The sequence below is a fragment of the Scaptodrosophila lebanonensis genome, unplaced genomic scaffold (genome assembly GCF_003285725.1).
Source record: "Scaptodrosophila lebanonensis strain 11010-0011.00,11010-0021.00 unplaced genomic scaffold, SlebRS2 tig00000089-arrow-pilon, whole genome shotgun sequence".
NCBI lineage: Eukaryota > Metazoa > Arthropoda > Insecta > Diptera > Drosophilidae > Scaptodrosophila > Scaptodrosophila lebanonensis.
In genome coordinates this window covers 5,541,021-5,553,945 of record NW_022060565.1, presented here as the reverse complement: position 1 = coordinate 5,553,945, position 12,925 = coordinate 5,541,021, and the positions used below count along the sequence as shown (strand labels likewise).

Below are 12,925 nucleotides of genomic sequence, written 5' to 3'. Positions count from 1 at the left end.
AGATCGATTTCTCTCGTCATGCTGATTAAGAATATATATACTTTATGGGGTCGGAGATGCTTCCTTCTGCATGTTACATACTTTGCACAAACCTAATAGACCCTTTTTACCCTACGGGTACAGGGTATAACAATGAATTAAAATGATAAATGAAGTTCAACAAATCTGTATCAGACGATTATTTATTTATAAATTATTTTTAAGTAAAACACGTAAATTTAATTCATGGGTTGAAATTACGCCCTTTGGTACAACTAAAATTTGCGATATGTGATATGTGTATATTTATATTGTTAATGACTCCACACTGCCCTTTATTTTAGGGGTTAGATCAAAATAATGTGAAATCAAAACCAACATACTAGCCGTGCGAAGCCGGGGCGAGCCACTTGTTATACCCAAAGGGTACAAGGGTATATTAGTTTTGTGCGAGTGCACATGGAACACACAGAAGAAGGCGTGGCAGACCCCATAAAGTATATATATTCTTGATCAGGATGACAAGCCGAGTCAATATAGCTATGTCCGTCTGTCTGTATGAACGCAAGGATCTCAGAAAGTATAAAAGCTACAATAACCAAACTTGGTATACAGATTCTCCTGAGCCCGAGAAAGGACGAGTTTGTTCATTTTTCCCGATGTACCCCCCCCCCCCCACTACCCCCCCCCCCTATTCACGATTTTCTATAACTCCCGTAATACTTGGAATTTTGAACTAAAATTTGGTAGTCACATCCAGTTAGTGATTATATATCCGTAGAACAGTTTCATTATGATAGGGTGATTAGAAAGAAAGTTATAGCCATATAACCAGGCCCAATGCACACATACATACATATGTACAAGTACACCAACACGAATAGACACGATTCTGATGTAAATGTAAATGTATGTATGCATGTATGGAATATTTTATATTTAATTTAATTAATTAATTAAATTGTTTTAATAATTTTTTTGTTTTTTTTTGTGGGGTGGTACAGGGTATTTAAGAGTTGAGCCTGCTCGACTTTAGCATTCCTTTCTTGTTTTATATAAAGGGGTGGAGCTGGTAATCAAGAATAGAACGAGGAACTGATGTTGGCCTGCACTTTGGCACTACGTCTAGTACCGATTCTCGCTTCCGCCTACCACACACATGACTCACATACATGCATGGTATGTACATACATACATACATATATATATAGAGTACAGATGTACGTATGGAGAAGTCAATAAATTGATTCAAGTACACGAGTCGGGCTCGTTACACGAGTATGTTCAACGCATCTACGCACATTTGTATGGAAATTGTCGTAAATGAGTAAACAAAAAACATATATACATATATATACGGTCAGTAAATGCCAGGATCAAGGTTATCGCTGCAGCCCCGCACTTAGTAGTCAGTCGCCTTATCGACGAACCGCACAACGTAATTATATTCATATAATGGCAGAGCTAGAGCCAGAGCTAGAACCACAATAAACAATCCAAGTCAGTGTGGGGGATGGCAGCTGGGGGGCTGTGGAGGCTGTGGAGGCTGTCGGTTGACGCATTCGCTACTACATTTCAATATCATTATCAGAACAGCACCAATGAGCGCAAAAATAAATGGCGAGCTCGATCGGTAGCCTGGACAGAGAGATACGAGATAGTTGGTGTTGGTGTTGGACTTGGTGTCGGTAGCATCGGCTTTCAAGCGAAAGTGAGAGCAATCGAGCCGCAGAGTCCGATTGCGAGCGCCGTAGTAGCATAGCGACATTGGTCAAAAGCAGAACGATCGGGCGAGCAAAGTGACAAACATGTGGTGGATGCGAAAACTGGCCAAAAATGTGGGACTGGCTCGCCTCAAGCACACCACTAGCAGTGGCAACAGCACTGATCAAAGTTTGGCCATCATTGGCGTACCCTTTGCCAAGGGTCAGTCGAAGCAGGGCGTGGAACTGGCACCCGATTTGTTGCGCCAGCGAAATCTTACACAAGTCCTCCAAAGTGTGGATGGTAAGTGGAAAAGTGCACCGAAAAAAAAAAACACGCGTACTCCAATTCCATCCACTTAATGAGCAAATGTGTTTGTTTTTTTATATCAAACGTAAAAGTGAAGATTGAAAATTGTGTGAAATTAAGTGCTATATACTATATATTTCGATTCTTACAATTATCTTGCAAAATGGTGGTTACATGATGTGCCTTGAAATTTATACCCATTTTGGGGAAACATCCCCAACCGTCAAATATTGCAGAGTAGTTTATTATTTAAAACAACGTGTATATATTTCTTAATATGTGTCTGTGTTTAAATGCTAATTTGATTTTAAAACATTCTTCTTCGTGTATTTAAAAATTTTTATTTTCTACAATGCCAAACATCTCAAAAACAATTACTCACTCATTCATAATTGAAACACAAATCTCTTTGATAAGAACTAAACAGTTCAAAAGCCAATTCTCATAACGAATGATTTGTTTAAAAATTCCACGTGCAACCTTAATAGAAACGGCAAAATGATTTTAGAATATGATTCGCTTGAGATTTTTGTGGATAGTGGATAGTGGGTCGATTGTTTGTCCAGAACTCATAAATACCAGATGTGCCTAAGATATCTTCATAAACTGAAAACCCATCGTTCCTATTGCCGCTATATGACTTAAAGCACTGATTTTGATGAGACTACGGTATGTCTAGACCCACTATACAGTGAAAACTCCCTCAATGGACACCTCTTTTATCCGGACACTCGCCTCGACGGACACTTTTTCTAAAACACTCGATCGGTGTATAAAGTATTTAAGTAGTAGATTTACTTCAGATATCTCTATAAATAACAAGAGAGAACGCTACATTCGAGCAAGCCCGACAGTGTAATACCCTGTACCCAGGTAAACTTCCGTCACTGAGTTATATGCGTCCATAGCAGCAGCAAAAAGAGGAAGAAGAAGAGCGACCTTGATGCTGCAGTTTGGGGGGGTTGTACTGTAGAGAATTTTTTTCGCTTATAACTTTTCTTAGAATTGACCGAATTGAATACAATTTTTAACAAGAGTAGATAATTATATATAAATTATGTGTGCAAAGTTTGGTTTAGGTAGCATTTGAAATATGGACGCTATTGACGAAATTCTGTAGCGTAGGAAGGGGGGGAAAATTCCAAAAAATAAAATAAACTCGTCCTTTCTCGGACCTAGGAGAATCTGGATGCCAACTTTGGTTATTCTAGCTTTAATAGTTTCTGAGATTCTTGCGTTCATCCAGACGGACGGACGGACATGTCTAGATCGATTTCTATCGCCATGCTGATTCAGAACATATATACTTTATGGGATCGGAGATGCTTCCTTCTCCATGTTACATACTTTGCACAAACCTAATATACCCTTTTTACCCTACGGGTACAGGGTATAAAAATGTGTTTGGTACTAAGCTTGATTTTTGCACTGCCCGTTCCTATGTCAGCTATATGATATGGTGCACCGATTCTGATGAAATTTTAATGCATCACTATACAAAACTCATAGCATATCTCCATAAATGAAAAAGGTGTCCCTCAGCTGCTATGATTGAAAAGATACCGCTGTTCATACAGACGTACAGCAGCAAAGAACCTGTGTAGATTCAGTCTAGTTAGTGTGTCCGAGTATCCATCAATGAACAAAGAGCCATGTTTAAAGCCACATTAACGCTCTTAGTTTGCGGATGACATACAGGAAATTATTTTTATAAGCTCCTTTGTTGAATGAATTGGTAATCCTTCAAAATTCAGTTGTCATATAGGAATCTGGAAAGAGGACTCGGCAAACCACATATAAAGAAAACACAATGATATAGATGTTTTTTTTAGAAAATTAGATTGGACTTTATTCTGAAATTCGTTGCAGATCGGCTGGTAATCAACGACTATGGTAATCTGAAGTATTCCGTCGATGAGCGGCTTCTAAAGCAGCAGCGCGAGCACTATAGCCACATAAGAAACTATGCGGACTTCATGGCCTGCAACCGGGCCCTGATCGGGCAGGTGCAGAAGATGTTGGAGCAGAACTCGCAGTTTCTGACCATTGGTGGAGACCATGCCATTGGCTTTGGTAGGTTAACTGAAATTTGCACAGAATTGTGAGTGGGTGAGTGGATGTTAAGTCTCTGGCTCTTCTGCTGCATCTTCTGCAGGTTCGGTGGCCGGACATTTGCAGCATACGCCGAATTTGTCGCTCGTCTGGATCGATGCACACGCGGACATCAATCTGCACAACACCTCCCAGTCCGGCAATATACACGGCATGCCCGTATCCTTTCTGCTGGAGCAGTTGCGGGGCACTTGGCAACATGCTGGGCTCGACGAGATCGCGCCGAACTGGTGAGTTAGCGAGCTCTTACGATTTTGCTTTCATTTATTCGTATTATTCGACACTTATATGACTAGACATAAGTTAAATTTTAGATCTAGGGGCCCGGCTCCGGTTTGCAGCAAACCGCGCCGGGCTTATCACATTTCACAGTTGACTTAACGAACTAAGCTTCATTTTTGATTTGTTAGATTTGATTGAAATTACGTTTCGCATTGGATTTATTCTTTTCTTGTCTTGAGCTAGTGAGCTGCATTTTGTGTCAGTCTCTTTGGTTTGTTTCCTTTCTTCTTTCTTCTTTCGTTTTGTTTTCTTTCTTTTCTGGCAACCAGTTTCTTTTCTCAGTTTCTCAGTCTTTTTTAGCGCTTCTCTAAATCATGATTTTGTTGTTCTTTAACTTTCTTTGGCAACTAGCGCCATTGCGGAAGACATTTGGATTTTGAAAATGAAAAATCTGCAGGACTCGTTGGGCAAGTCGTCGCTTGCAAACACATTCTCGAAATGAAAATGTTTAATTGAATAATGATACAAGGTTGTTGGGGGATCGGATTCTCAAAAAATCAACAGAAATCATATTCGAAAATGAAAGAGTTTCAAACAATTTCAGTAGCTGTTTTAAAGTAAAGTCTCGAAACGAATTGAAAAGAATCGAATTATTTTACAATATGCATTGGAAAAATCAAATAAATAAGATAAGATTTCATTTTCGAGAAATCGAATGCGAACTCGAATTCGATAGTTCTAAATGTTTCTAAACTGAAGCGAATAGCAACAATATACGAAATCAACAGATGTTGTATATACGAGTATATTTTTTGGTATGTGGTTGTATTTGTAAAATATATGCAAGTAATGCCGGTTGAGAGTTGCGATTTACGGAAATGGTGAAAGCTTCAAAAACATACATACATACGAGTACATACATATAGTATAAGTAGTATATGGTAAGTAATCACTACAAATGAATTGTAAATATGGTGCGCGCTCCCGGCATATGACTAAAAAGTATAATAGATCCGAGTAGGATTCGAAATTGGCAGTTTTACATTTTAGTTTGCGTTGATTTTCGAGTATTTGTTTCGGATTCTAGAACTGCAGCCTCGCCCGCTACAAAGTAGACTGCGTACAGTCGTCTTTTGGAGAGGGGGTTGGAGGTGGTAGGGAGCTACATATCTATACCGTATACGTATATGTATACCGTTACACAGTGCTGGTGCTACAAACAAATCAAACCGAAACTTAAACCGAAACCGAAACGTTAACCGAAAACTCAAATCCACATACAAATTCATAATCGCCAGCTTAAATCGTAGGCACTGTTTGTTATATTGTTGCTGTTGTTGGTGTTGTTTTTGTATTTAAAAAAGACTTGTGTTAGTCGGTTCATTATTTTCAAATCACAATCAGAAACTTAAAATTAGATCACAATAACAATCGATAATACAAGTTCTAGTAAAAGGGAATGCAACGCAACGCAACGCAAAACGTAAATTGAGATGAACACGAGCGTACAGTTTTGACAGATATACACTGAAAGAAAAAGTTAATTATGTGTACCACATATAAATATTTATATACAATAGAAGAGAACTTCAACTTAAGCTGGCTTTAGCGCAATTAAAACTCAGAGTGGTCTTTCGATTCTTCCCCGGCAATTCGATCTTTGATCTTCAGCCGACGCCTCTGAACTTTGATTGAGAGAGATGATATCATAGCGTTGTTGTTGTTTTTGGTTTTGTTGTGGTTATTGTTGTTTTTGGGTTTTCGGTTCTATATGATTCTTTTGGTTCTTGGTTTGATTTTGTTTGGTGTGTTGAGGTCAAGTTCCTAGACTTTGTGCGAGCGCTACGAAAAAAGTAACTGAAACGAATCGAACTCATGAGCATAAAAACTAATATCGTTGAGTTAAAAGCGGCAAAAGGTTCATTGAGTACAATCAAAAAATTTGTTAACTAGGCTTTGCGTTTGGTATTCGGTTTGGTATTTTAATTATTATTGTTATTGTTAATTTTTGGATTTGTTCGTTTTCTTCATTCACTATGGCTTGCTGTTTGTAACTTATAAAGTTGCTGCGTTAATTAAATTAAGGAAATTACAATACGTAATGTGTATGCATGTGTGTGGGTGTGTGTTGGTGTATGTGTGTGTGTGTGTGCGTGTACGTGTATGTGTGTACATAAGATACTTCATAGATATGCACCAGAGATGGACCGAATAGTCGGTGGAACCTGTTAGCACCCAATAGATCCCGTGATGTTGGGATACTCTTGGAGCCAACACGTTCTCAGCTCGAGGACCATGCCTAGTCTGCATATATGTATATAATTATGTGTATGTATATACTATATATATATATATATATACATATATCTGTACATATGTACATGGGTAACGAGACACGGACACACACACACACACACACACACACGCACACATACATATGTAAATATACATAGACTGTGGTGTTCAGAGTCTGCATGATTGAGGTAAGTCCGGAGTTCATTTTTGGATAAATGTGGCATTGTGACGTCACAAGTTGGCAAACTCTAGACACCACCGTCTGCTGCTATTATGCATAATAATAATAATTACAATCATCATAGCTTGGTTTTAATTAATTAATTAACTAATTCAAGTTAAATGTAAATGTCAAATTCAATCGAAAATTGAACAATACACGCCTGAAAATAAATTAAGAGAAGGAAAGAAATTAGAAATGCTTTCTGCTGCTGCTTTTGGTGGATTTTTAATGTCGAGCTCGCTACAATAGAAAATACAAAAGAATCAGTTTTAAAGTTAAAACTCATCACGATTAATGTTTATTGTGTTTTTTCTTCATTTACTAGTTTTGTAAAAATTATTTAGCAAATATTTTTCGTTGTACAGGAAAGAAAATCAAATTAGCCTTCTTGGATTGTTTGTCTTTTCTTCTTTTGGTGTTCTTTTTTTATGTTTTTTTGGTTTTTTGTTTGTTAATTTGTTACTTACCGAAAAATCAGTTGAAACAATAAACGTGAGTACAACAATGAACGAAAGGCAAAACTTATGGAACAAAACTACACAATGCAGATAAGAGATAATGCAGGGTTGGTTGTAGCCACATAGGGATGGATACACTGCGCAAAAAACTCAAAACTCAAATCATAAGCAACATTTGCAGTTGAGGGCTGCGTTCGGGGTGGAGTTCGAGTTGGAGTTCAAGTTGGTGTTCGAGTTGGAGTTGACGTTCGAGTTGGAGTTGCTTGTGGAAGTACTTAGTTGAGCTCTGTTGTTGTTTCTGTTTTTGGTTTTGGCTTTTGTTTACGTTTATGTTTTTAGTTTTACTTTGCATTTATTTAGTTTACTTACACAATAAAAATCATAGTTGGGTGATAGGTAAACAGTACACTGCGTACCATAAAATAAACGAACGCTATGTATTTATAAAAACAAGAGCAATTTTTCGTTTTTCATTTAGCACAACTGAAATAATCAAAAGAGAGGGGTAATGAAGGTGGGAGTGTAGGTGTAGTTGTATATAAGTAGTAGTATGTATGTGTGCGTGTGTTTGAATGTAAAAGTGAAATGAACGTATCGCGAGTACACTGTAAACAATTGTTGGCTGAAAATGTTGAAAATCAAACGAAAAAAGTCAGACGTTGATTTGCAGTGCTGTAAAAGAAACTTGTACGAGAAATGAACAAAAATTCGACCAACATGGAACCCAACAAAGAGAGCTAAGGAGTGGCCAGTAAGAAGCGCATTAGAGAGCTGAACGCCTAAGCGTGTTAAAACGACAACAACAACAACAACAAAAAGGCCATAACTTACCAAACTGAATATCAAGATTGGGAGAGTAGTAACACAAGATACAAAAAACAAAACCAAAGATCTCCACTTGTGGAAGAAATGAAGATACAAGTAGTTTAACTTCCAAGCAATTCCCGATTTGGATTTCCATTACAAATAATAATGTTCAAAAGTGTCAAAGCCGGGACATGGAGGGCCTTGAAGCGGCAACAAACTGATCTCAAAGTAGGAAATCTAAAAACCAAAACAGAATACGATTTACTAAACACAAATTGAGCGAAGGTTGTTCACCAAAGAGAGAAGTATGGAGAAATTAGCAAAACATAACAGAAGCTTACAAAGTGGAAATAACAGGTCAGAAACAGTACTATAAAAATGAGATAGATATGGCACCCAAGATATGGAACCAATCAAGAGTACGTTAAAGATGAAATCAAAAAAATTGCAGAAAGAAAAAAGGCAAGAGTTCTGTGAATGTAAGAAGAGGGGGTCACTGAAGAGATTTATTAGAGACTGTCGAGCCTAGATAGATAGATATACATACATACTGAAGTATATAGGTATTAGAAGCTTCAATACAGCAGCTATAGCAATCAATAGAATGGGGGGAAAGAAACGAGAAAAATGAAAACATTCAATATTCATTGGAAAATGAATGTGCCAAGCCACTAAAACAGAAAAACAAATTGAAAAAAAAACATAGAATAGATAAGTAGTTCGGAATGAAACCAAACACCAATCAAAAGAAAATAAAGGGGAAAATACATATAGATATATCGAACTGAACCAAACCAAGTTTTGTGGATTTTATATGCAAAGCAAGAAAAACTCATAATCATATATTTTGAAATACATTTATAATATTAAATTGTTTGCATTGGTTTTCACGTTTTGTTTTTTGTTTTGTTTTCTTGGTTTGTTTTCTTCTATGTTAATATAATAAATTTGCATTTTGAAATATCATTGGAATGTGTGATAAATATTAATTATTAATTAATAATAATAAATATACGTTAATAAAATAAATTTAATCGCCTCTTTTCTGTTTGGGTTTATTATTCTGTATGCATATATCATATTTGGTTAGCATTATACGCTCCCTCTGCGATACTCTTTCCGTTTTTTTGTTCTGTTTCATTGTTCTTCATTCATTCATTTTGCTTGCTTGTTTCGATTTTAAGTTTTGCAAGAAATTATAAACACTGAGCTAGTTTAAATAAATTAAATTGTTTCATAATAAAAATTACAACTTATTAAGCACAATGCGCAAAGTTATTGAACATATATGTATATTAAATAAAACGTTTTGGTTCGACTTTTAATTATTTTTTGTTTTGTTTTTTGTTCTTTTTTGTGTAGTTTTGCGAACTTGACAAAAATTAGACATATCCAAAATATACACATATACATACATACATACATATATTCAAAATAATGTGTTTACATTTGCGCAAATTTTGCATAGAAAATTTGATTTCAGAGCACTAAACCATAATAATAACTAATACATATACAGATACATATATATATGTAAATATATATAGATATATATTAATTAGTGTATAAATAAAAGTATTCTCGTTTGCATACAAAAAATATCTCATTCGGTTTAATAATAATTTAGTAACGTTGCATATTTGGAATGTTTGGAGCCTACATACATATGTATCTATATAACTGTGTTCATTTTTATGCATGTGTATGTGTGGGGGAGGGGGTTCTTAGGGAAATGAATGATGAAGTATATGAGTATGTGTGGAGAAACGAAAAACAGCTTCGAACATGTTCCTTCCTGCTTCTATTTTCCTTTCTCCTTTCGCTTCCTCTGCGTTCCACTTCCTTCTTGACTAGAGCATGTGTGGACGTGCTGAGTGACGCCGGCACGGAATGTAACAAAGTTTTGAGATCAATGGGTAGTCTGACTAGCCTTTACAAATTGCATTGCATTCATTCAGTACTTTAATAGGGGGGAGAGCACAAAATGCTGAATGGAGCGACAAAACGAGAGAGACACTTTACTCACACACACACACACACATAAGTGAAACCACTCTCAAGCCATCGTCTCTCATTCTCTGCGTCTCTTCTTGTCCTTTCGTCCGTCTCTGCTTTGGTCTGTTCTTTAAGATTCTTCGGGGCTCGCACACGCACATCAAACAAAATTATGCAAGGCACAAAGAAAATTGGGGAGCACACAAAATTATAGACACAAGTTAAAAAAAGAAGAGAAAATGAAAACAAAAACGAAATAAATTATGCTAAATTTATCAAGTGATTTTATTGAATAATTTGTTGTTGTTGTTGTTTTTGTTGCTATTTGCTGGCAAAAGAAATTCAAATCATAAGAGTAAACATAATATAATAATAATAATAATGATAATCATAAAACATAATTTTAAACGAAATAAAAATTATTTTGTCATTGTCATAGTTTTTTTCTTTTTGTTTTTGTTTAAAATCGAAATGTTGTTACAAAATAAACCAAAAAAAGTGAATGGATAAATTTTCACAAATTAGCTAATTATGTATTGTAGTTGTTGTTTACAATGAACTTTTACAATATATTTGATAAATATATGTATTCTGCATACATACATACATATATGCACTATGTGGAAGGGCATGAATGTGTATGTCTATGTGCGTGTTGTGTGTGTGTGTGTGTCTGTTTCCTGGTGCACACAATGACAAAGTGTAAAGAAATTTAATTTAAAAATAAAATTAGAAACTAAACAAAAGTATACAAATTTTTGTATAAGAAAACTAAGTAGTACATTTAAATTCAACACAAAATTGTCAGCTGCGAAAGAAAAAAAATGTTCAAAAACAAAAATATTAATTATAAATCAAAAATAGAATGTAGAGATTACAAATTGGTGAAGTATTGAGGGAAAGTGCTGCCCAGCTGCCGCCTGCTCTCTTTGTGCCTCTACTAATTGAAACGGTACTGCGTACTGCGCTCTCCCTAACTGCTGAGCTGCCTTAAACGCACTGCTTGCCACTTGCACTGCACTGCACTGCACTTAACTCTCATCCTATGTATGTTCCGCCTGATTTCAGTTTCAGTTTATTCTTTATCTAGTTACGCCTCTTTCGTCTACATACTTGATTAAACTTGCATTGGCAAATTAAGAAATTAATTGAATTAAATTAATTATAAAATACAATAAATAATGTTTGTAGTTGTTGGTTTTGTTGTTTCACTTAAGTTTAAAGAAAAAATTATATATATATATATATACATATATATAATTGGCTTAAAGTTTAAATTACACGAAAAAAATAATTGTATATTTTGTTGCTCTTGTATAATATAATATATATTAAGTTTAAAAATTTTCCACTCCTTCCTTACTTCCTTTTTTTTCATTTTTCTTGTTTTTTTTTTTCGTTTTGTAATTGTAATTTAGCTGAGATGCATGAACTGTTGTTTCATTTTTTGCATTTTAAGACTATTGCACAATATTAAAACTAAATATATATATATATTTATATAAAAATATGTTGAAAAATAAATAAGACAAAACAATAATCAAGTACATGTTAAGTTCAATTCGCTCCCTCTCTGCTGCTGAAACTAAAAACAAAATTCTCTTCTTTTGCTGCATGTTAATATAAAGTATATAGAATTATTGTATATATAGTTGTAAATATGTAAAAAAATCTTTGGATATTTAGATAAAAACCATATGTGCACCGACCCTTTGGAGGGCAGCGACAACACATGAAGTTAAATATTAAATTGAAAGAGAAATGAAAACACATTGGCGCTCAATTTTGCTACTATTTTAGCTATAGTTTTTTGTATAGGTTTTTGTTTAACGTTTTCTTGTTCTTGACCTTTTCTTTCCTTCCTCTTTTCTTTTACTTAATGTTTTGTTTTTCGCAACTAGAATTTTGCGTATGTAACACCGGTTAGTTGTATTCTTTGCTATATACTTATTAATTTATATGTATGTATATATAAATTGTTTTATGCTTATATGTTGAAAATATTTACGCCCTTTGCCTATACATCGCTCACTTCTGCGCTTCTTCTTGCTGACTAGATTTTTTGTTGCAAATTTTGTTCAAACAAAAAACATTTTTTATTTAAAGTATTATAAAAAAAAAATATATATATATATATGGTGATTCTATACATATGTAAGCTTTTTGAATGCTTTCGTTCTGTGCTTCGCTTAATTTTAGCCTTTTGCTAAGGTTTCTGTTTATATTAATTCCTTCTTTTTTTGTTGTTGTTATTGTTTAAGGGTTGGTTGTGCCAACTTTGTTGTTGTGTTGTCGCTAATATTTTAGTAAATTAAACGTAAAATATACAGTTATGTTTCGATTTTAAATTACTTAAGAAATCATACAAAGGAATAGTAGAAAAAATATAATCTCTTACAATATAAAATAAATATGCATGTCTGTGCGTATAACGAGCGCTCCGGTTTCGATTTACAAAAAACCAAAGAAATCATACAAAAAACTTAATTGTAATTAATTAATTAAACAAACTGAAGTCATCAGAGAAGTCTGCACATACATACATACATACGAACGCGATGACAATTAAAAGAAGAAGCAGCAAACAAATGTTTCTTGAACAAATTGAAGCAAGTTGGAAACTAATATAACGCAAAATGATACTCGCTATATAGATTGATAGACTGATAAACTGATGCTTGAAGGCGTGATGAATCGAGCGGAAACGGATGCCGATATTAGTATCTCAAGTAGGGGAAGTTTCGGGTGTTTTTTTTTTGGTATTTTTTTTTATTGGTGAGCAAGCGGATAGAACACTAAGGTGACGCGGCAGGAAGATCAG

The 12,925-nt window shown here is 34.9% G+C and overlaps 1 protein-coding gene across 1 annotated transcript in view; it reads left to right on the top strand.

The window, feature by feature from the left end:
- The first annotated feature begins 1,736 nt into the window (after positions 1-1,736).
- Positions 1,737-12,925, top strand: part of LOC115626942 (arginase-1) — a 26,977-nt gene continuing 15,788 nt past the window's right edge. The window contains exons 1-3 of the mRNA XM_030522458.1: positions 1,737-1,986; positions 3,862-4,065; positions 4,148-4,334. Coding sequence (XP_030378318.1) covers positions 1,788-1,986; positions 3,862-4,065; positions 4,148-4,334 — 590 coding nt within the window. The 5' untranslated portion in view covers positions 1,737-1,787. The remainder of the gene's footprint in view (positions 1,987-3,861; positions 4,066-4,147; positions 4,335-12,925) is intronic.